This window comes from Colossoma macropomum, unplaced genomic scaffold (assembly GCF_904425465.1).
Source record: "Colossoma macropomum unplaced genomic scaffold, Colossoma_macropomum, whole genome shotgun sequence".
NCBI classification, from domain to species: Eukaryota; Metazoa; Chordata; class Actinopteri; order Characiformes; family Serrasalmidae; genus Colossoma; species Colossoma macropomum.
In genome coordinates this window covers 18,594,844-18,620,757 of record NW_023494810.1, presented here as the reverse complement: position 1 = coordinate 18,620,757, position 25,914 = coordinate 18,594,844, and the positions used below count along the sequence as shown (strand labels likewise).

At 38.5% G+C, this 25,914-nt stretch overlaps 1 protein-coding gene across 2 annotated transcripts in view; it reads right to left on the bottom strand.

Annotated features, from left to right (window-relative positions):
• The window catches only part of col2a1b (collagen, type II, alpha 1b), a 147,478-nt gene that overhangs the window by 50,661 nt on the left and 70,903 nt on the right, over nt 1-25,914 (bottom strand). For both annotated transcript variants that reach the window (XM_036559043.1, XM_036559044.1), the window contains exons 23-30: nt 17,908-18,015; nt 17,238-17,291; nt 4,891-4,989; nt 4,737-4,790; nt 2,375-2,473; nt 2,141-2,194; nt 1,725-1,778; nt 604-657 (exon numbers count right to left, since the gene is read on the bottom strand). In XM_036559043.1, coding sequence (XP_036414936.1) covers nt 604-657; nt 1,725-1,778; nt 2,141-2,194; nt 2,375-2,473; nt 4,737-4,790; nt 4,891-4,989; nt 17,238-17,291; nt 17,908-18,015 — 576 coding nt within the window. The remainder of the gene's footprint in view (nt 1-603; nt 658-1,724; nt 1,779-2,140; nt 2,195-2,374; nt 2,474-4,736; nt 4,791-4,890; nt 4,990-17,237; nt 17,292-17,907; nt 18,016-25,914) is intronic.

Here is a 25,914-nt window from a genome sequence, read left to right as displayed (position 1 = left end):
ATTGGACAACCCTTTACTGCATTACATTTTTACTATTGAAACCACTATAGCAGTGCAAGCTCAACCTAATAAGCTGCTTAGGGCCCCACAGCTGCCAGGGCCCCCCCTAACAATGTTTAGGTTATTACTGTCCTATTGTGTTATCTAAAAAATGCTCAAGGAGAGGAAAAGTTGAGTAGTATTGCAGTATTTCTCAAAAAAGAATGTATGCATCTGGAGCCAAAAAAACTGAAAGAGAAGATAAGGAGAAAAAGCTTGTTTGTGTTAACATTATGACATTTGTTTTGGCTTGCAGTTGGACAACAACAAGTGTGGTTGGTCTATCAAGGCCGGTTCATCTTAGACAGGCTTTCTGACTAAGTTTTAACTTCATAAAACAAATACAGACTTGGTCAACTTGTTTTACAGCAGCGGTTAACAACTTTAGACAAGTTTAGATACTCAGTCTATGAATAAACCTTGTGCATGTGCACAGAAAAGCATGTCATTTATAACACATGAAACATGAAGAGGCATCACGAAAGAAGGAAAAAATCACAATACCTAAATATGTAGCAATTAAAGCATTATAACGGTAACAAAGCAATGCTCATAAGCATTTACCTGGAAACCTGGAGGGCCAGGCTGTCCCTGCTCTCCCCTTTCTCCGGCAGGTCCCTGTATAGCAATTAACACACAATCAAAGAGCCAAGACATTTTATCAATAGACAAAAAGAACAAGTATTTCCTCTTAGGATGTTATTTTTGACAACTGTACACCAATTGACAATTGTGACATCAATATTATGGTACACCTCAATATGTAATCATTGGGATATGTTTAAATGTAAAAAAGGTATGGCAATGTGGTATGAGAGAACATGATAACATTAGATAACATGTTTCTGAACTGCTGTTTTATCCTCCTGAAGCTATCTGGGCACAGGCCTCACAAATAAATGCCACCTAATCATCCTTCATCTGCACCAGTTTAAAAAGTTTATATAAGAAGCAATGCTGTAACATGTGGAATGATTTTATTTTACAACTGCTCTGGATTGCTGTCAATTGCTCCACATTGCACGGATCAAATGTACTGAAACTCAAATGTACCGAAGTATGACTTGCTGAGATGTCCTATTTGTGAGAAGTTGGGGCGGTGTAGCTAATAAAACTGGCTACTCATTGTACATGACAAGACATACTTAAGTAAAACAAAAGAAAACAAATCACCACTCTGTTGTTCAACAAAACCAAGAGTTCAACTAATTTATATCAAATGAATTGCAAGCAGGTGGAGCTGAAGATCAGTAAGACAACAAAGCATAGTCAACAAAGCTTATGATAAATCAATATAGTATCAATATAGTAATTTATGCACTCAATCAAAAATCCACAATTAATGAAGATCAACTATTTAAGACCATTATTGTAAATAACATTAATATAAATAATATTTGCAATACATATCAGTAATATGCAATAAATAAATAATAGAATGCTCTCTAATTAATAATAAGTAATTCATAATTTTGGAACAGACTAGGAAACAGCTTCTGACTGTTTAAAAATCCTTGATGCAGTATCTCAATTATCATCATCTGAGGAAATGAAGTTGTACAATGCACTTTCTTGAAAATGAGGGAATATAATGTACTAAATCTGCAGTCTATTTAAAGAGGAGGTTTTTGAAGAGGGAGGGCAGATTAAATAATCATACTTTTTAATCAAAAACACAAACTTACAGCAGGTCCAGGAGGTCCAGCAGCACCAGTTTCACCATCTTTACCAGGCAGACCCTAGTGTGTGTGTGTGTGTGTGTGTGTGTGTATGTGTGAGAGAGAGAGACAGAAAGAGAAATTTATGAGAAAAGACTTAGCAATACTGTTACTGTTAGACTATAAATGCTTCAGTTAGAAATACAATTGCAGTGTCCACTAATTATTTTCTTTTACATCTCACATTACTATACCACAGCATAATCACAGTGCAAAACATAGGCCCTTCAAAGACCTCAGGCTCTTGCACTTCAAAAGCATGATCTTGAAAGTCCTTCAATAAATGCGTACTGAAGGAATACAGACATTAAATGCAGATTTAACTATTTCATTAATGAAATAAGGATGTGTTAAAAGGATAATAAACACTGTGCATAACTTACCCGTAGACCAGGAGCACCAACAAGTCCTTTCTCTCCAGGCTTACCAGGTTCACCCTGAAGAAAAGAGAGAGAGCTAACATACATTGCATTTACATTTATAATGTTTCACCTTTTGACAAAGTGTCTCTGTGCTTAGCTCAATGAACTAAAGAAACACTAAAACTTATTAGCATTTTTAGGTAAAAGCATCAAAGCATCTGGCATATTGTTACACATATTTCTGATACCCCTTACATTGGCACCCTTGGGTCCAGGGAATCCCATTATTCCAGGCTGACCACGGGCACCTTGAGGACCAGGGGGTCCAGGACGACCATCTTCACCAGGAGCTCCCTACAAGGATAATACTTCATGATGTCATGCATGGTGGGTGAATATTTCATCTTGTAATAACCGGTTAATGACTTTAATCTGACCGAGAATCTGACCAAGCAGATTCAAAGTTGCTTTCATTCAAAGTACTGAATGTAGAAAAAATATGTTTCTAGGGAGTGTGGTTGTATATTTTTGTGACTGTACACTTTTATGCACAACAATAAGAGCAATGGAAATAAGTTTTTTTTCCAAGAAAAAATGAGCCATCAAAAACAAATTCAACATACGGACAGAGATGGTTCAACACTTTTTAAAATATGTCATACAGAGTTATGTATATTATTTAAAAATACCAGAGTCATGGGCAACGGAATGGAAACTAGTGGGCCTGCAGAATGAGGTTAAAAGAATAGGCCTAGGATGCAACTGGCTACATTCCAGAATGCAGGAACTGGATGTCAGAGGCCACCAGGGGTGGTCTTTGCACTAGGCAAAGGCAGGCAGCTGCCTAGGGCACCCATAAGCCAAGGACCCATAGCAAAATACTAATTAGATACTGTACATGTTGTTGTTGAATAACTTATTCTGAAAAAAAGAAATATATATATATGTATATAGACCTTACCTTATGCTAGCATTAATGATTAATGTTAGTATAGATAGCTACAGTGTTGTGGGATTTACTAAAAAAGGTAGTCCATTGGAAGTTATTAATTACTTCTTTTAAACTGTAAGGGGATAACTTATATATAAGTTATCCCCTTACATAATACTTATAACTAAAAGTCATCCCACTACTCATTAATTAATTTCTATGTTACTCTGTACCCAATTATCTCACTACATCAGCAGATATATCACATTTAAAAACAAGTAAATTGCTCATCTGCCAATATTGGAATTAATGAAATTATTTAAAACATGTAAAAGAACATCTACACGTAGTTAAATAATCTAGAATTCTAACAACCATCTCAAAATGAGAATGACTAGATATATGAACTAGATTTAAAATAATGTCATTATTTCAAGACATCTTTGCATTGTAGATAGATGTGCCACTCAGGAGCCCGGAGCCTCACCTATTTTAAAAACATGCATGCAGGAGGCCCCATTCCTGTTTTTTGCCTATGGCCCCAGAAGCACTAAATTCACGTAATTCTAACCAGAAGATGCCCTATAAATAAACCTTCAGCAACCTAGGTATGCACTGTTGCATGATAAGGATTAAGAATAGGAAATTTGTATATTAATCGGTATAAGTTAGCAATGGCATTCTACAAACTAATTGCCTGTAAAAGTTGGCAAATTTAGAATTTGATGTCTGCAGCACACTCAAAAGTTGCAAAAGATGCATGTTTACCACTGTTTTTTTGGGGAGCTGAGGAAACTAATTGTTGTAGTCTTGCAAATGTAATTTTTGCCCATTCTTGCTTGATACAAGACTTTAGTTGCTCATGCCCATGGCCATCATTGTCTGATCCATATGTTTTCAATAGGAGACAGATCTAGACTGCAAGCAGCCCAGTAAAACACATGCACTGTGTCTACAAAGCCAAGCTGTTATAGCATGTGCATAATAAGGTTTGACTGAAATAACTATGGACTGGAGCAGGAAAAGACGTTGTCTTGATGGCAGCATATGTCTCTCTAAAATCCCAATACACGCCTCTGCATCAATGGTACTTTCACCAATATGAAAGGCACCCATGCCATGTGCACTGAAGCACTCCAATACCATGACAGATGCTGGCTTTTGCACATTTTGGTGATAAAAGTCTGGATGTTCCAGACAAAGTGTGAGCCATGACCCTTCTTTGCTTGTAAAGACTGAGCCTTTAGTGGATGTTTCTTTTATACCCCATCACAATATCCTCACCTTTTACCAATTCACCTGCTTATTGCGGAATGTTTCAAAATGGTGTGACGTGAACATTCTATAAACGTTTGAGTCTTATTTTGACCCTGTCCCAACTTTTGGAGTGTGTTCCAGGCATCACACACAGCATATGTTAATATTTACAAAATACTATGTTGTTGGTCAGCCAAAACATAACAAGATATTTCTTTGTACTTTTGTCAGTTAAATAAAGGCTAAAGAGAATTAACAAATCACAGATGCTTGTTTTTACTGAATTTTACAGAATGTCCCAACTTTTCCAGAAATGGGGTTTGTACTACTATTACTACTACTACTACTACTACTACTACTACTAATAATAATAATATTAAATACAAGAATTTCTTTTAACAGCATACAGTATAATAAAGGTATACTTACAGATGGCCCAACCTTGCCCTGAGGGCCAGCATCACCTGGACGACCAGTTAGACCCTAAACACAGACATAAATTTTCATGAATTTGCAATTTCCAGAATTGGTCAGATAAATGTTAGTCAGATCTTATATAAGTGCAGGAAAAGAAGTGATTTACTCTCGCGCCAGGAAGACCAGGCTCACCAGGCCGGCCAGGATCACCATTCGCACCCTTAGGCCCAGAAATTCCAGGGGGGCCACGCTCACCAGGGGCACCCTGATTGAATGACAATGAAGAGTTCAATCAATTTTCCAAAACACTAGCCTACCCTAATCCCATGTGCGACCAGCTCATTTTTTACACTTTGACCTTTTGCATTTTTAGACAATGTTTAAATAGGGACATGTATTCAGACATTTATTCAGACAACACCATCCATTTTTTATAGCTGAGATAAAACACACACATGCAAAAGTGCATACACACACATGCAAATCTGACACTAGTGATGTGTTCATCTCACAAGTGAAATATTTATTGGCTGATAAATAGATAATGAAAGACAAAGGGGAAAATCAAGATAGATTTCCTTGAAGCGTTATGTATAATTTTATATAGTATTTCTTACCACAGAATTGTATCTAGTAGTCCCAGCGTTCTGACAGAATTCAAAATTATGTATCAACTTGACTCAACTCGACTATTTATATAACCCTTTTATACTTTAAAATTATCACAGGACACATTTAGAAAATTGAAACAGCAAATAAACAGTGTAAAATCAATAGACATGAGATAAATAAAATAAATGAACACCCTTGGTCAAATGTTCCGTTGATTTATTTCATTGATTAAAAAAAGTTAATGTGTCCTCTAAAGGTAAAAAACTTATATGGAAATATGGAAATTTCTACAAATTTCAGGAAAAAACAACACCAAAATCGTGTCTTAATTAAAAGTATGTAGTAAGTGTTCAGCCTAAATTTAAAAATCATCACAGTATCTATATTTTGAATATTATATTACTTTAATTATATTAATAACTTATAAACTGCTCCATACTTGGGATCTGCAATTTTCTTCTGCTGTAGATTCTCTTGCTCATCTGGTGTCTGCATTTTGTGACCTTAATAAATGGATTATAAAAGGTCATTATTTTACTTAAATAGTTAATCATTGTTTTATTTGTGCAGGAAAAATATATAAAACTTTCAGTAAGAACTCTTGTTGTTATGTTTAGTACAAGTTGGAGCTATCTCCTCGAATGGAACCTCAATGGAACACCCAACCATCTTTCATGGTTAACACATCCCTAAGCTTAATAATATTTTTTGTAGTTGAAAATAAATCAGAAAATATATGTTAGTTTTACATATATCAAGTATAGGCATCTTACGTCAATCTGAGTCATTACCAAGACTCTGTGAGAATTTTGATTGCATTCAGCCATAAGAGCTTTACTGAGGTCAGGTACTGAACTGTATGCATGCGCAACTGAACACAATGCATTCCATGAATATTCCATTCATACAAAGTTAATAACATTCTCATCTCTAAGAAAGTAAAAAAAATGATGAAAATATTTTTAAAACTATTTTTAAAACTCTCAAACTCTCAGAATTCTCAATACTAAGCTGTAAACAACATTGAAATCACAGCTTTGAAATACATTACTGCTTTAATATATTATTGAAATACACTATGCGGCCAAAAGTATATGAACACAACAATGACACTTGCATGATCTTGTTTGTGTGGACATCCCATTCCAAAACTAAAGGCATTAATATGGAGTTGTCTCCAACTCCTGAAAACCAGCCCAGGCCATTATGCCTTTACTGCTGGCACTGTGCATGTAGCGTTCTCTTGGCATTTCCAAATCCAGATTCCTCCATCAGTCTGCCACATAGTGAAACCCCAGAGAATATGTTTCCACTGTTCCTGAGTTCAGTGGCGTCAAGCTCTACACCACTCTAACCGGTGCTTGACATGGAACATAGCATATAGGCTTGTGTGCAGCTGTCACAAAGCTCAGGTACTGTCGTTGCTTCCAGAGCGTGGCACCAGCCTGAGGAGGGGCCAGTGCACACTGACTGGGAAACCCAATGAGAGCTCAGGGACACACGCACCAGCACAAGTGAACCAAAGTGTTTTGTTTACATATCATTTTCACCAAACCCTAAAACAAAACCCACCTCAAATTCATTTAGTCCAACTAACAGTCCTTTTCCACAGATCAAGTGGAAATTACTCTGTGGACCACAACCCTTTCCCGCACGTTAGAGTGAGCCTGTGCTCCTCATGTTCGCAGGAAGGTAGTAGTTCCACCACTCCACTGACAGAAGAGGTAGTTTGGAAATGTGTAGTGAGTGAGGCAACAGAGGATAGGTCATTTCTATGCGCTATGTGCTTCAGCACTTGATGGTCCTGCATGATTTGATGCTTCATAGCTAAGACAATGTTGCCCCTCGATGCTTCCATTTCACAATAATAACACAGTTGACCAGGGCATATTTAGCAGGGCAGAAATTAACACAAACTGGCAAAACTGGCATCCTATGACAGTGCCACATTTAAAGCTCTTCAGTATGACACATTTGTATAGCCAATGTTTGAAACACCTGAACACAATAATTAGGAGGGGTGTCCACATCCATTGAGTGTATACTAAAAACTGCACGTGTTTGAAATCCTTGAAACTAATTTGAACTAATCATGAATAGGGCAACTCAAAATTACAGAGGGTTGGAGGTAGTTCATACATCACACACACACACACGCACACTTTATTCAAGAGAGAATCAAAAGGAGAGCCACATTTACAGGAAATCTCATGCACTAGAGCGATACTTAGCGTGACCCCTCCCCTAATGCTATAACGGTATAAAACTAGAGCCATACTTAGCATGACACCTCCCCTAATGCTATAATGGTATAAAACTAGAGCCATACTTAGCATGACCCCTCACCTAATACTATAACGGTATAAAACTAGAGCCATACTTAGTGTGACCCCTCCCCTAAAACTATAACACTATAAAAACTAGAGCCATACTTAGCATGACCCCTCCCCTAACATTATAACGGTATAAAACTAGAGCCATACTTAGCGTGACCCCTCCCCTAACATTGTAACGGTATAAAAACTAGAGCCACACTTAGTGTGACCCCTCTCCTAACAACACAGAGGTATTCCTATACAGCAACCAACACACAGCATCTGAGCCACGAGAAATCCAACTCTGACAAGTTTTGCAAAGCAGAGCAAGAAGCAAAGTGGTCCTTTTGAGTGAAAAGTTCTCAACCACATCACACTAACTGTACAGAAATAAAGAAATTTAAAAATAAAGAAATAGTTTTTTTTGGAGAACATAGAAATGGAGAAAAAGCTCAGCAAGTTTCTACCAACTCAGCACATATGAACATATGAACAAAGTTAGCAAGTGCCTTGAACACCATAACCAGTAAGTGACAACATTGTATTTCAACGTTATAGTAAACTACCAAGTTACAGTAGTGAAGGGGTACTCATCATCTATTTCTCAAGGTTTTAGCAAACATTAATGATAAAAATGTACAAGATGTAAATATACCAGTGACTTAATATTTATCTTTGAGCTGAATATTATTATATTATTGTGCACAAAATTGTTATTCTGTACATCTCTATGTGCCCACTCTAGTTCAACTTTACCTACCCCCTTTCTTTATGAGTTGTCCCCTCAAAAGTGACAGACAATTTATCCTTGTGGTGAAAAAAACCCACAATCTATGGCAAGAAGAGCTGCTGAAGGATATAATGGCATCATGAGCAGAATACAGTCGGCCGTCTGAACGCACCCTTTCTCAATGAAACATTTTATACTGGGAGTGTGTGGCAAACAGAGGCAGCGCGTATAAAGTTTAGCTTCAGTTTATTTGTTTTTTGCCTGCCGCCTGCTATAGGCGCATGTATAAAAATAGTTGGTTTAGTGGGGCATATGGATATGAAATAACACCCTGGCTAAATGACACCCTAAAGCTGGGCCTGGAACTAGCTTTATTTTCCAGAACCAGTTTCAGTTAACCACAGCCAGAACCAAACTAGTCATGTATGCAGTGTTGCATCCAAGCAAAATCCAATGATGAGTGTCAGGCATTTCGTGTTGGGCGCTTCTTTGCCTCTGCAGTGTGTTAAACCAGTAGTTAACAGTCTTGATCCTGAAGTGCCACTGCCCTGCACATTTTAGATTTTTCCCATCTCCCAACACATGATGCATAATAACAAGCTCTTCCAGTTTATAACATTTATACAACTGTATAATAGCATGGTTATTTCATCAGAACTATTGCTGGCTACCGGTTGGCGAGCAACAACGTTCACCTTACTCAACTGCTGGCTACCAAAGGTTATCATGAAATGACCATGGTGTGATCAGGCACAGTTGTATGCAAAAGTTTGGGCACCCTTGGGCAAACTATGTATTTTTTTATTTTTCAAATGAAAAGAAGAACACAACCTTCTCTTACAGAAATGTCACACATATTTCGCGGGTGAAGTGTCTAAAATTCATGTGTTCACTTGTCATCACAGATGACTTTAAAATTTATTTTTCACATGAGAACAGGGATGCGGGAAGTTGTAGTGTTAATGGTGCGGTAGCACCCTCAGATGCAACTGCAACTGCTAAAAATAATACAAAACCTGTGTATATTGTCATCTTACATCACATTATAATGTCAATACACATTCTGTTTGTAAATTAACAAAATTTTCAAATAATAAAAGGCAAATTATTTTGCATTACATCACTATTCACATCGCATATGCTGCTCAAAATTTCATCAAACCCAATTTCCTATATATCACTGAAATATTAATTGTTTATCAGTAATTAAATTAACTGAAATCACTAGCTTAACTTTTTTTTGGTTAGCGAAACCAACATGTTTCCACATTATCCAGTGAGCAGAAAATAATTTAGCATTACCTCTAGTAGAAAACATCTAATGTTAAACTGTAAGCTCTAGTATTATTAGTATTTGCAAATCTACTGATTAAACCCACAGTGGCTAAAAGATTTCCCTTTGCTGTAGAATAATACTGAAGCAGTAGTTTTTTTCCTTTTTCTCTTTTTTAAAAAGAAAATCATGTTTACAGCAGATTTATCTGCTTGCTACGAAACATTCTGTTACACTTCCGGATTTGTATAGTAAAAGTAAGTGTACAGCCCTGTTGGTCTCTTTCAGCTAGGACACACTGCAATTTAATGAGATTCCATGGTTTTCGTAAAACACATATATGTATACATACACAAATACACTGAATATAGAAATATTTTTAGTTTAGCCTTCAATCACACATCACAAATTCTCTATTATGCATTTATTTACAATTCATTACAGTTATTTAGTTACAAATCTGCCATATCACTGAGACAGCATATTTCCACAGCACTCAAGTAAATGCTGATTTATTTGATCTATTTTAAATTTATTTGTTTTATTCCACTCCCATAATCCTAATAAATAATATTTATATTATTTAATTTTGTGTGTCTCTGCTGTTTATTTGACTTAAATATCTGTTAAATGTTTAACCATGAAATTTTTTTATAATCAGCCAATTATATTAGCTCTTAGCATTTTTAGCTTCTAAAAATCAGTACCTTTACCAAAATGTTCCTATCACTTACATTTAATTATACATTTACACAGAATGGTCAACAGAACAATTTCTACCAGTTTGTTACTGACTGTGGTTAAAAAATGTGTGAAAAATTCGGAAGGCAGCTGTCATCTAAGTTTCCTTATTTGACCAAATTTGAAAGCACCATTGCATGAATCCTTCTCCAACAAGGCAATCCCTCTATACTGTTCACCGACAGAGAGTTCAGAGTTTGATAAACATGGCAGATGGAGCACCCCTTTTTGCTGACTGAGGAGTTTATAAATGTAAGCTATTTCTCAACTTCTGTCTTTACTGTTTTGATTGCTTGTCGTATTTGTGTAACATATTTAACATGTTGCTTGTAGATTGATATCTGTTTAATGTTTAACCATGAAATTTTTTTATAATCAGCCAATTATGTTAGCTCTTAGCATTTTTAGCTTCTAAAAATCAGTACCTTTACCAAAATGTTCCTATCACTTACATTTAATTATACGTTTACACAGAATGGTCAACAGAACAATTTCTACCAGTTTGTTACTGACCGTGGTTAAAAAATGTGTGAAAAATTCGGAAGGCAGCATGAGTCAGCTGTCATCTAAGTTTCCTTATTTGACCAAATTTGAAAGCACCATTGCATGAATTCTTCTCCAACAAGGCAATCCCTCTATACTGTTCACCGGCAGAGAGTTCAGAGTTTGATAAACATGGCAGATGGAGCACCCCTTTTTGCTGACTGAGGAGTTTATAAATGTAAGCTATTTCTCAACTTCTGTCTTTACTGTTTTGATTGCTTGTCGTATTTGTGTAACATATTTAACATGTTGCTTGTAGATTGATGGAAATCTGTCCTGTGGTTAAATTTCATCAGTTTCCTATAGGGGTAGGGTGAAATATCGATTCTTAGATGCATCGCGATGTGGACTTGTGAAGCGATTCACAAATGTCAAAAATCGATTTTCTAAACTTTAATTGATAACGTAATGTTGACAGGACACAAAAGGCGAAACTTGGAAGTGCAGAAGTGCAGCGCCTGGACACGTGCACATAACAAAAACATAACTGGATGAGCGAGAAATCCGATCGGTACCCTCTGCATTAAAAGCTAGGTGAGGTCAGGAGTCGACAACCCAAATGTTAAGAAGAGCCATTCTGTCCTTTCAACAAAAATCAAACAAGCTTGGGATCCACAACATTTTATGTCCAGTATGTCTCAGTATAGGGCGGCACGGTGGCGCTGTCGCCTCACAGCAAGAATGGCCTGGGTTCGATTCCCGGCCGGGTGACCATGGTCATTTCTGTGTGGAGTTTGCCTGTTCTCCCCGTGTCTGCGTGGGCTTCCTCCGGGTACTCCGGTTTCCTCCCACAGTCCAAAAACATGCAGTTAGGCCAACTGGACATGCTAGGTGTAAGTGAGTGAGTGTGTGAATGTGTATGTCTGTCTGTCTGCCCTGTGATGGACTGGCGACCTGTCCAGGGTGTATCCTGCCTTCCGCCCAGTGACAGCTGGGATGGGCTCCAGCACTCCACCGCGACCCAGAAGGATAAGCGGTTTAGATGATGGATGGATGGATGTCTCAGTATATGCTAATGTCCTAGCATAGGCTAAAAGAAACTGCGTTGCTATGTGACACCAGTTCTCAGTCGTTGAGAACCAGGGCTTTCGTGCTATGGTGCACACTTTGGAGCCGAGATACAGCCTCCCGTCTCGAAGATATTTTACTGACATAGCGATCCCCACTCTCTACAACAAGACAAAAACCGAAGTTATAAAATCAAAAAAATATAAAAGAAAATGGGTAGAACAGCTGTAACGTGCTGCGTGGACATCTATTGCCACTGGATCTTATGTCACCATAACTGCGCATTTTATCGCAGATGAGTGGCAGCCAGTGTCTCATGTGCTCCAAACAAGAGCAGTGAATGAGAGCCTTCTAGTTCACTTGCCATATCACTTCCATTTGTTTTAGTAATAATAGATATTGGAAGTAAATTCATTATAGATCATTACAAATACTTTGCTTTAAAAGTACCAAGTCCTCACACAGTGAGAAAAAAATATAGTATAGAAAAAATAATCGATAATCGTTTTATAATCGCATCATAGCCCTCTGAATTGTAATTTAATCGAATTGTGAGGTGCCTAGAGATTCCCACCCCTAGGTTCCTATCTAAAGGCTCATTTATACTCCCTTTACCTATGACAAAACATGTTGCTGACAAACCATGTAACCATCACTGCCCACATACTCCCATGTGTTCCATGGCGACGGTGGAGGAGGTTGTTTCATCAGCGACCGCCATTTCACTTTACCGTCACTTGTATCAGCGACAGTGACTTCACTGCCACTTTTATTAATGACGGGCACAGCATCGCCACTTTTCTAAGCGACCGCCACTTCACTTCACCATCACTTTTATCAGCGACTGTCACGTCATCGCCACTTTTATTAGTGCCCAGCACTGCTACTTAACTGCCACTTTCATCAGCGACCGGCATTGCACTTCACCATCACTTCACTGTCAGTTTTATTAACGTCTGGCACTGCACCGCCACTTCACCGTAACTTTTATCTGTGACTGCCACATTTATCATCGACTGGCACTGCACCGCCACTTTTATCAGAGACTGGCACTGCACTGCCACTTTTATCAGCAACCGCCACTTCATGGCCACATTTAGTAGCTATTGGCATTGCACCGTCACTTCATTGCCACTTCAAGGTCACTTCACCGTCACTTTTATCGGCAACCACCACTGAACCATCACCTTTAGTAGTAGCTACATGTTCTAACAATTTGTCCTACCCATCAAGTGGTCTGAGCATGCGCATTTCATTACTACAGCATAGTAACTTGTGTTTTCATGTTAATTCAAGCTTACTTTAAATCCATCATACAGATGAACTTCCTGATCAGCTTATTTAGGCTATCAAAATATCCTAATTATTATTTTATGGTGGTAACATTTTCTGATGAGAGAGTTTTGGCTATCAAACTATTCTACCTGTAGTTGTAACTACCCTGTTTTAAGTAAGCAGTTGCCTATAAATTTGTGCTACGGTAGGACGTTTCAGTAAGTTAGCACAATTTGTCAGAACTGCACCACCACTTCACCGTCACTGCACCGCCTCTTATGAGAGGCCGTTTAGGCCAAAATTCTAACTTACCTTTCACACTCACTATCAAACCTCTCACTCTCACTATCAGACCTCTCACACTCACTATCAAATCTTTCACACACACTGTCAAACTCCTTCACACTCACTATCAAACTCTCTCACACTCACTATCAAACCTCTCACACTCACTATCAAACCTCTCACTCTAACTATCAAACTCTCTCGCACTCACTATCAAACCTCTCACTCTCACTATCAAACTCTCTCACACTCATTGGGCATGAGTGTTGAGAGGATAGGCCTAGCCCGGCATTTCGGGAGGCAACATTACGTTTTATAGGTGTTTGTATATTTGATGCAGCCATTCTATCAGCAAAAAACTGAAGCAATATGGGCAAGACACTCTACAGGACTCCCGCCATTTAACAGCGAAATGAAACGGAAATGAAAGTCACTCTGTCCTATAATGATGAGAAAAATTAATTGTAATGTCACGTCGTCAGATGTGAACTTCGTTATAGTGACTGTGTTACAGCTCCAGACTTAAAAATTATAGCTGTGAGCTCCTCGCTGTCCTGTGTTCATATTGTTCAAATAATACTGTGGTGGCTCTGGTTTTGGGAAACATCTTGAAGCATCTTTAGTAGCGTGTTATGCAGAGCTGCGCCGTGGCTCCGCCCCTTAAGGGACAATGTTGTGGTTTAATGATGTTAGTGTTGTTGTTCTGTTAGTCTAAGATGTATGTGTGTGTTATTTGTCTTATAGGTTTGACAGTGAGTGTGAGAGAGTTTGGTAGTGTGTGTGAGAGGGTTTGATAGTGAGTGTGAGAGAGTTTGATAGTGAGTGTGAGAGGGTTTGATAGTGAGTGTGAGAGAGTTTGACAGTGACTGTTAAAGGGTTTGTTAGTGAGTGTGAGAGGTAAGCTAGAATTTTGGCCTAAACGGCCTCTAATAGCCTTTTACTAGCCATTGTCACTTCACCACCACTTCACCGGCAGTGTTACTAGCAACCAGCACTTCATTGTCACTTCACAGTCACTTCACCATCACGTTCATTAGCGACTGTCACTTAACTGCACTAGACCGCCACTTTTATTAGCAACCATCACTTCACCAGTGTTCTAACAGTTTGTGCTACCTATCAAGCATGAACATACCATTAGTATAGTGTAGTAACGTAATGTATCTAACATTTAATTGTGTTTTGAATGTTAATTCAGTACAGACTCAGCTTCAGGGTATTTCGACAGGGTGGCATAACTTGTCCGAACAAGGGCAGTATTATTAGCGACTTCAGAGATTTCAATCTGTTCGTAATGCGGTTGTTTACAGATACAAGAGCAATGATTGTTTCTGTCTTTTTTCCACAAGACCTCCACTGCCACATCTTTCATCATAATATGAAATCCCTTTTGACCAACTGCAAATAGTTGGAATCTGCAACTCTGCCCACTACTGTTTAACACTACTCGCATTCTATTTAAGGTATAGCTAATGCTGGACTAAACCACACAAATTTGTTAAACTTGAGAGGCAAGGATAATGAAACATTGTATCATTATTATGTTTTTGTTGGCTTATTGCAAATCAAAGGGGTATTTTGCATTTAAATAAAAGGCATGGGCAACCTTAAAATATGTATGGAAATAATAGGGCAAGCTGTTCAATTTCATTTTGGAAATTACAAGATAACATGTTTAATTGTGTTATGAACACTGCATCATCTAGATGTTGCTTTTCCTGTCTTATATGTTAAGTCCAAGCTTTTTGTATTTTCTTCTTTCTTTCTTTCTTTGCTTCTTTTTGCTGTAATTTTTGATAATGCTTTAGATGAATTTAATTACTACTTTGTTAACATTAATAAACCATGAACTTCAACATTCGTAAGACAAAAATAATGTTTACAAAGTATTTAATACTTGTATTAAAATATTTGTTAGTGTCAATTAAATAATTAACTTTAATTAAATCATCTTTATTGTGCCTATGGCTTTATTGTTTTATTTATTTATTTTTTTCACTTGTTTATTCTTTTTTATTTATTTATTCATTTGTCAATTACTTAATACAACAATATAAATCATCAGTATTTACTATTTAATATTTAATGTTTCTTAAGAACTGTAATGCAATTTCAAAATTCTTTACAATGTCTTTTCACAGGTATAATAATGTAATTTTTCAGGCCTTTAAATATCTAACTTCATTCTCAGTGCAGACGTTCGAGCAGATTCAAGCAGTAGCCATATGAGAATGGGGCTTCTGACTTTTGTACCCCCACACCAATCTACCTAACTTCTTTTCAAAAGCATTGAAAGAATGTTGACATTTCCAGCGCATATAGAGCATGGCACGTGCCACAACCCTCTGCATTTTCCGATGCGTGATTACACCCTAAGATTACCGACAGATGGTGGTCCTCTGTAGCTGTCACAACAACTGGGAGCTGAACACTCTCAAAACAGTAAAGATGACTGTGGACTTTAAGTGAAGCCACCATCACCATCACAAAGAATGTCTGTGGAGTCCTTCAAGTTTCTGGGAACTACAATCGCCAAGATCTTGAAATAAGACATGAACATCCACTCCATCACAAAAAAAGCCCAGCAGAGGATGTGCTTTCTGGAGCAGCTGGAAAATTTCCACATACACCAAGAGTTGCTGGTTCAGCTCTACACAGCCAATACGGACTCTGTCATCACCACTGCCATCACAGTCACCAAGCACAATATCTATAAACTAAAACACAACATCAGGACTGCAGAAAAGACTATGGGTATTAATCTATTTACCCTGCTTGATCTGCACAATTCCCAAACAAGCTCCTATCTGGCTCCTACTCCAGAACAACCTCCTATCCATTTGCTGAACTCTGCACTTTAAATACTGTTTTATTCACAAATATATTTGCATGAATGTCTTCAGGTATGGGTGTTTGCATACGACGAACCTCGGCCGCGACGGCAGGGAGAGCCGCGAGTGGGGAGGGGGCGGAGCGCAAAGCCCGAGCTCCTCCGAATAACCCGAGTGACGCGAGTGACGGCGGGAGGAGGAGGAAGACGACGACGGTGCCGGCAACGAGAGGCACCAGGGCAAGGAGCGAGTCCCGAGCTCCGCCGCCTGGGCCCCGCCCCCTGTTACGCAGAGAGGCCGCTCCATTACACCTCACTTTCGACCTGGGCGGCTGAGCTGCCAGCTGGGGTCGGTGACAAGGAGGTGGAGCAGCGAGCTCTCGTTCCCTCTCGGCTCAGGTGAGAGCCAGCTGATGCTGATCTGGCTGGCAGCGTGAGCGCCTTTTAAAAGAGCTGAGAGGGAACGGAGCGAGAGAGAGGGACGAGCAGCAGCAAAAGACTGAGGAAGAGCTGAAAAGCTTAGAAGAAGGATTGAGTAAAAAGACTGACTGAAGCCACTGAAAAGTGGCCAGCGTACCTTTGGTTAAGTTTTAGAGTTTGTTTGTTTTGTGTGGTTAAATAAATATGGCTGCTGCAACCCTAAATCCTGCCTCCAGCGTCCTCCTTGAGCCTGGGGTAGCACATGCCATGCTACAAGGGCATTCTGCAATCTTTGAACACAATAATGCTTTTGAAAAGACTACTGCCAAGAAAACTTTCAGTTTACATAGAACATCAAACTTATTAAAAAAGGAAAATTTTACAGTATGGCTCCTTTAATCTAATAGCAGAATTTGTTTCACTTTGGAATATAGTAAACCCATAAGTTCAGGCTTTTAAGGTTACAATGATAAAGACTTACCTTGGGACCAGCCAAACCATCCTGTCCTGGGAAGCCACGGTTACCAGGAGCACCCTGCAAACAATACAAATGAAAAATAAAGAGAAACATTATTGAAGACATAGAAAGCTTTTTTCAAGACTTTTCTGTATCATATTTGCCATCAAGCATGTGTAGAATCTGCTTACAGTTTTTCTGCCTTTAACAAAAGTATTTCTCAGGCAGGGTGATCATTTTCATTTCTGGAATCATCACGTCAGCATGTATACCTTGGTAAATTTGTTAAATTGTTTACTTGGTAAATTTGTTATATTGTTTACTTACCATTACCATTACGTTACAAGCTACTTACAATCACATTTTGATTTACTCCACTTTTACGTGATTGTGTCTGACAGTTAATATTTACTAAATTTTCTGGACAAATGCCTAATGAATACTACCTAAAAAAGGTCATTGTAGGTGGTTGGCTTCTTAGCCATCTTTGTTGTTTTCAAATTCCTCCGCTTAGCATTGGTGCTTTTCTTCTGCAACTATACCTTTAGGTCACTGTATTTAAGAAATGCCATTAAGACAACAAAGTTCAGGTACAGGGATGCAATGAAATACAAGTTTGGATGTTCTTACTATGCTATATTTGTAAGGTTATGGTGCTAACTATTTTGTTATTACAAAATAACAATCTACTTACTCTCTCTCCAGGGGGTCCTTGGGGTCCAGCAGCACCAAGTTCTCCTCTAGGACCTCTCTTACCCTCCTCTCCAGCAGGGCCGGGAGGACCTTGGGGGCCAGCACGACCCTAAACAAAAACAACATGTGCATGCCTTATAAATTGAAAAGTAAATAATTCTCCAGGTAAAGGTTTATCTTTATAGATATTGTTGCTGTTATTCATAACTAAAACTAACCTAGTAGAGAATGTTTCATGTTTGGTTTTCACACTTGATGCATACACAATGAAATAAACACTATTCTAGTCATTGCTGTTGAACAGACCTGGTGGCTATGATATTAAAAAATACTCATTAATTTGTGTTTTGTGACAGGAATTCCAATGCTGCTTCAAGAAAGGTTTTAAGACCCAAACATCTTCATACATAACGTATAGCATAGCTACTGCTAACAATAAATTTGAATTCACTTAATCTATAGATAATTTATTGTATGTTTTGTGAATGTTTATTGATTTTCCACAACGTTATGCCAAACATGCTTGTGTAACACAGACCAGATATAACATGTTATTTCTGTATTTCTAAGGTTTAAACCTATTTGTCTTGATTGGAAAAACATTTTAGTACTAGATTGTGTCTGAAAAGTCAAAGTGTAATGTTGTTACACTTTGGGCCAAGTGGGGTGGGCCAAGGGTTGGGCCAAGTGGGGTGGGCCAAGGGTTGAGACAAGACAAAGAACAGCTTGCTAGCTTGTTAGCCTGGCCTTTTTTGTTTATGATCAGTACACATGGAGAATTTTAGCTTTCTTAATGTCAACAAATATTGTAATTCCTAAAAAAGTACCTTGACTATGTCTTTATATAAGGCATACTGCCTCAAATTAAATGAAATAGGCTTAACAATCTCTGCCCATTTCAATAAACCACCTATCCTTCTGGGTCACGGGTGGTGCTGGAGCCTATCCCAGTGGTCTTTGGGTGGAAGGCAGGATACACTGTGGACACGTCACCAGTCCATCGCAGGGCAGACACACAGACATATACACTCACACACACACACACCTAGGGGCAATTTAGCATGTCCAATTGGCCTGACTGCAAGTCTTTAGACTGCGGGAGAAAACCAGAGTACCTGGAAAAAACGCACACAGACACAGGGAGAACGTACAAACTCTGACCCTGGTCACCCAGCTGGGGAACCAAACCCAGGCCCTTCTTGCTGTGAGGCGACAGTGATACCCACAGCGCCACCATGCTGGCCCTATAAACAGTATTCCCAAATTTTATGCACATTACGTCCGAACTTCTCAAAAAATCTTTGCCGACGAAGTCAACCATTACTAATCCACCACACACTCCAAAGCAAGTCCTTTATCCTATGGTATAGATATCCAATACTCCACGTTAAGTATGTCTAATAAAGTGGCTAGGAAAATGCCAGCAAAACTGCTTTTCCTGATACATACATACCAGCATGTCAGTGTCTCTGCTGTGGTAAGAATACAAGAGAAAGGCATAGAATCTTAAACACATTGGAATGTGCTGCAGCAGAGCTATGTACATTTTTACAGAATATCTGTCTCTGTCAGGGAGTACTAAAAATGTACATAAACAGAATCACAAATTTATTAAAGTGGCACAGGTTTGTAAGATTTTCAGAAGGTCATTCTAAACAAGCACTTTAACATCACTCAGAAACAGTATAATACAGTTCACCAACAAATATGAATGTGAATTTTACTTAAAACATATTCAAAAATTATTCAAACAAGTGGAACATTTGCTTATTAGCTGTTTTTAGCACCACACCACTCATTACAGCAGGTGGCAGCCTACACTCTAAAAAGAACACCTTTCCCCCACCCCCAGCAGCAAAATGGAATGGCTCTTTAGGGGTACATTCTTAACAGTGAGAAGGTGAAAGGCAACAACACTCCATTGCAGTTTAAATATAACCCTTCTGCCTAATCCAAAAGAAGAAAGGGTAAATCTTTCTAAAACCCAGGCTACAGCCAAGAGAAGTGGCTCCTCGTTTGTATGACACAACGCAAAACAGAATGGTCTACTAAAGCTACTTTGTCATGTCACCGGTAAGTATGTTTAACTTGCATAGCAAGCTGACAAGCAAAACAATGATGTGTATTTAATGTACAAGGCAAAATTTCCTTTCAACTTACACCATATTAAACATATACAAAACTAAAGAAATACTGTACAGTATAATTTACTATACATTTTACTGGCCTTTTTCAACAATGTGTAGAAGTGAATTTAATCTGCCAGCATTTCTCATGAACTTTCTTTGGGTCAGACGCCTGCGCAAGCAATTATAGCTGACTGTGAATACTTTGGCAGGTTCTTGAAAATTGTCTGCTTTGTGGAAGGATCCCTCTGATTGGTACAGCCTTGATGATGTAGCAGTCTAGAAAGGCTGCCCATTTAGACTGCAATGTAGCTTTTGTAACACAGCTTTCATGTTTAGATGTAAGAGATGGTGTTAATATGCTGATTTTTGCTGTGTTAACATGTCATGTCTTTGTGTTAATGCAAGTATTCCCACCATATTGAACTTCTAATATGGCAGATATGGTGATTTTTATATGGTGATTTTAAGATACAAGGTTTTGTTTCGACAGCGACGTTATACTATAAAAGCTACCATAACTTTAAAAAGCCTTGTGAAATCCCTTCATGCGTGATCACGGACCATAGTTGTTAGGTAGGCAAGCACCTCATATATATCTAATTAACCCTTGTGTGGTGTTCATGTTTTTGCTACTCAGTGAGTCTGGTGTACCCACCGCATTATTGTTTTTTTGAAACAAAAACAGCCATAACAATTTATGTAAAAGTATCAGATATTTAAAATATCACAGCGTAGGGTCCTCCTTTTGCAGCTGTAGTCAGTCAGCAGCTTGTCCATGTTGTTCACCCTCACACACATGTACTCATATACAAACTCGTACACACATAGACACACACACACACACACACACACACTAACAGCAGGCCATGTAGGAGAACATTTTATTCCCCACAGGTTCACCCGAACACCACATGTATAATAAAAATGTGTAGGGGGCATACTGTGTGAAGTCACTGAAAATGTGTTATTTTATATGTTCTTCACAGAAAATGAGCAAAGGCCAAGGAATCTGGGGTGAAAATAATGATAAATTGCATCATTTTTTCTTTTGGCAAACATTGAAAATGAGTCCCACAGACCTAAACACCACACAAGTTTTAATGAATAATTCATGAATAATTCTATGTGGACGAGCATGCTGCTTCACACTGACTTTGACTTTCATTGTTGGTTGTAATTCTTTTTTTTTTGAACATGCATATATGTTCAGACTTAAGGTATCTAATTGGTGGAAACCTAGAAAAATGCGTTAACATGACTTTTTTCTCATATCATCATGACCAAATTTTATGCACTGATGCATAAAATTATATTAACATGTTAATGTGCATGTTCAAATGTGTTTTGATACCAAAGGCCTTCGATGTGTTAGCACCTGTGTCACTGCTGAGTAGCACATAATGCATGTACTGTAATCAGCTACCGATTAGACGTAACGTGCTCCATAAGACTACAAGGCAAGATGGTGCAGAGACATCACAAGTAAACTTTTGGCTTAAATTGTGCACCTCACTACCTAGCTTTCATTCCTCTATGTCTGTAAATGTTTCAAAATAATAGTCTTTGAACTAATTGATGTCGATGTATACACTTCTAGGATTACATTAAATTACAGTAATGACATATATTTACAATAACTACACAACACTGCATGTCACAAGCGTAACACAAGGGTCCTCAAGTGTATGAAACAAAAAAAGACAAAAATCGTAATAACGAAAGTAATTTTCTTTTAAATTTGAAGGACTCTCAAATTTCCTTTTTTAAAACCGTGATGCATGTAAAGGTCACTAACCTGAAAGTACTGATGAAGATACATATCCACCTTATTCCTGCACCCCATGATGCTTTCAGTGACTTATGGATAAAATTTCTCACAAAGCATTTTAGCTAATAGCATCCTAATATGATAGAAATGTGGGAATAAATAAAAATATTAATAATCTTTATGGTTGGGATGCTCAAATACTTGTGTGCCAATGTTTGTATCTTAATAGATTTGTTATATGTTATTACATATCAATGTGTAATGTAGAAATCAGTTTTTTTAAATCAGCCATTAGATAACGTTCCATTTCATTATGGTAGCTAGCCATGTTAGCGTCAAGTTAGCGGGGTTAGCTTTGTGCTGTTTGGGATTTATGTCAACTCTAGTTTAAATATGCACATTTTTTAGCTTGTAACAGGCATGTAAGTAACATTCTTTACATTGTATGTCTCAGTCTGAAGTAACCTTTTATTTTAAAGCTTGAGTATGAAGTTTGTATTTTATTACTGTAGAATTAGCCTGTTAGCTGGTTAGCTTTCTGCTGCTAAATGCTCCGTCCACTCATTCGGGCAGAATCCAGTTATAAAGAGAATGTAACATGTAAACCAGTTAAAGCAGGGGTGTCAAACTCAACCACTAAAAGGGCCATATTAAAAAATTGTAACAAATCCGTGGGCCAATGAACGCCTATGTTTTATTTCATTTTTAATTTAGCTGTAAACCGAGCTGAGCTGCGGAGCTAATGTTAAGTAATTACATTGGCTGAACTGCAGTTAGTGTGTTTGGTGATGCAAGCAGACGTCCAAACATCCTCGCTCCTAGTGTAGGCTTCTAAATGTCACTCCCCCCAAAATTGTCCATCCCCTAATTTCAGCCAATTCTGCATATTGTGTATTTCTGCCGTCTCTCTTTGGCAACTGCTGTGAGGAAAATGTAAGCTTCCCCCTTATGAGGGCATTTAAACTTTATTCTTGCAAAAAATCACATCTAAAAACAGTATTTAAGTATTGCTTACAATGTTGTAATTTTGCACGTACAAAACTGCAGGATCACACACACAGCTGGGATAGGCTCCGGAGCCTATCCCAGCTGTCATTGGGCGGAAGACAGGTCACCAGTCCATCACAGGGAACTGCAGGATCACACAATACTATTTCCTGGTTAGCTTTCTTTAGTTTGAGGTGAAACGTCTGCTGCCAACTAGTGTTGAAACATACTCAAAGCAGGCACACAGGTACAAATGTTGAGCCAACACATTGCAAATCCACAGCCCTCCTGTACAAACTCACCATGCTTTACTATATTACTGTGGTGGGAAAAACATTCAGTGCACAAGGGGAGATAGAGGACAAATCAAAACAGGAGCTACTGTCATTCCAACATCCACAGCTACTAAACATGAGACCGGTAGGAAAGTGTTAGGTGCTTCACCTGTTCCATCAGAATGAAAAGGTGACAATGTAATATAAATACATTTATGCGAGCAAACAATTTTTGTGAGAGTCCAACTGCTCATCAGCTATGACAGTTTACTAGGCGAAAGCATCCTGGCGGTACAAATCAGCTTGGCTTTTGCTATAGCACCCCTTGCTGTAATATTCAAAATGTAGCTTGCGCTTGTGTTGTGTTGCATTATAAATTGCATCATGACACATTTTATAATGCAATGATGCCCAGAATTGTGTTTGCATGGCTTGACGTGCCTGCGTTTGCGTACTTGCATGAAGTATGTTTCTGGCCTAAGCCCACAGAAAACAAACTTAATTGCACTGTAAACACATTATACTACTGAATTTGAGCTTGTACAGACCAGTTTGTAAGGCATTAAATGAGCACTGGAATCTGTGTACAAGTTCATTTTGCAGTCTGAGGCGGAGGTGGCAAAAACGTCGATACATATCAATGTTGATGTTGGTTACAGGAATCTGATTTATGGCTCCCAGTGCCACACACTGTTTTCTGTCAGACAGGTAATTTTGGGCCCACTGTCTTGCGTTATATTTAAAGCCACTAATTTGCAAGTATCTGAAAAGAAGACTGTGATCGACAGTGTCAAAAGCTTTTGTTAAATCAGTGAAAATGCCAGCCAGTGCCTTTTCCTGTCTAAGGACGTGTAGAGATCATTTAAAACCAGTGTGGTCACAGAAATGATGCTGTCTTTCTCTAAAGCCAGAGTGAAAGTTAAGCAGAACAGAGTTTTCAAAAAGAGTTAGCTATTCACTAAAGATTCTAAAATTTTAGCTAAACATGACAGTTTTGAGATTGGTCTATAGCTGTTTACACTGACTGGGAATTCTGCAAGACAAGATAGAAAGATAAAAAAATGCATGTAATATGTTCCAAAATATTACAAAATGCTGGAAAGTTTTTCAAGATTTAGTTGCAGTGAGATCATTAGCCTCTATGTATGGAGAGAATAAGCAGTATTAGCATCAAACAAAAACATATTTAAAAAAAAAATCTTTAAAAGTCAAATGAGTCTTGGACATTAATGTGCACACATATCTATACATATCTTTCATTTACTTACAGTTTCATGTTTTGTTTTGAGGTAGCCGATAGGTGGGGTCTATGCTACTTTATCCTTCTTCAGCTTACTTTTCTGGTATAAAACAATGAAAATTGTTATGGGTAAAGCTGATTTCACATTGACAAGCCCACTTTGACTAGCTAAGCTAAACTCTGGAGATTCATGATCTGTTTAGATTGTCATTTATGATGGGCTAATGTCAGAGAAACAATACACGGCATATCATTTTCTGTTGTTTTACTTTTAATAAGGGTATACAGACATGTACCAGTCGATTATCACATACTTTTCCACAGTATTTATTCTTTTGTTGGACATACCGTCTCTGTTTGGTGATGAGTTTTCCGAAACGTTGGCACAGTACTGTAAATGAACCCTAACTGGTGCAACCCCATCTGCTGTTACTCGTTTCACAAAACCTTATTTTTTTTTGTATGACACACTTTGGCTCATTAAAAATGGGCAAGAGAGAAAATATGTTGAAGTTGACTGACAGCACAGTCAGTCTGTTGTATTGCGCTCTGTATCCATAAAACAACAGTTTGTTCAGGGTACTCAGGTATTTCCACAGTTTACTCCCATTCACTTACTCAGAAGTTCTGAGTAAGTGAATGGGAGTAAGTTCTCTGACGACTCTGCTATCGTCGGCTTCATCACAGACAGAGATGACAGGGAGTACAGAGAACTGACGCAGGACTTTGTGGAATGGTGCCAGAGGAACTGCCTGCAGATCAACGCAGGAAAAACCAAGGAGCTGGTGGTGGACTTTCGCAAGTTCAAACATTCTCCTCCGGTGCCTGTGAACATCCAGGGAATGGACATTGAGATTGTGAAGTCCTATAAGTACCTGGGTGTTCACCTCAACAACAAGCTGGACTGGACTGACAACACAGCTGCCCTCTACAGGAAAGGCCAGAGCAGGCTACATCTCCTGAGGAGACTCAGGTCCTTTGGCGTGCAGGGGGCACTTCTCAGGACCTTCTTCGACGCTGTGGTGGCATCAGCCATTTTTTATGGAGTGGTGTGCTGGGGCAGCAGCATCTCCATTGCTGACAGGAAGAGACTGAATAAGATCATCAGGAAGTCCAGCTCTGTCCTGGGATGTCCTCTTGACCCAGTGGAGGTGGTGGGGGACAGGAGAATGAGGACTAAGCTAACAAACATGCTGAAGAACCTGTCCCACCCCATGCACCGCTCTCTGACAGCACTGAGCAGCTCCTTCAGTGCCTGGCTGCGGCACCCGCGGTGCGTGAAGGAGAGATACCGCAGGTCCTTCCTCCCAGCCGCTGTCAGACTCTATAACAGTCATGGCACTCAGTAGACAGTAGTTTACAATTACTTTCCATGTGCAAGAACTCTCAACATCACTGCCATAGCACTTTACTGTGTGCAATATCTCAATCCACCATGCGTAGTATATTCACTGCGGATCATTGTCAACATGTTTACCACCATTATGTGCAATTATGTCAAGTGCAATATTTCTCCATTTATTTACTGTTTATTTATTTGCTATTTTATTCACTGTGCAATACTCACTACAATACATACATTTCTACATTTCTAAATTTAAATTTAATA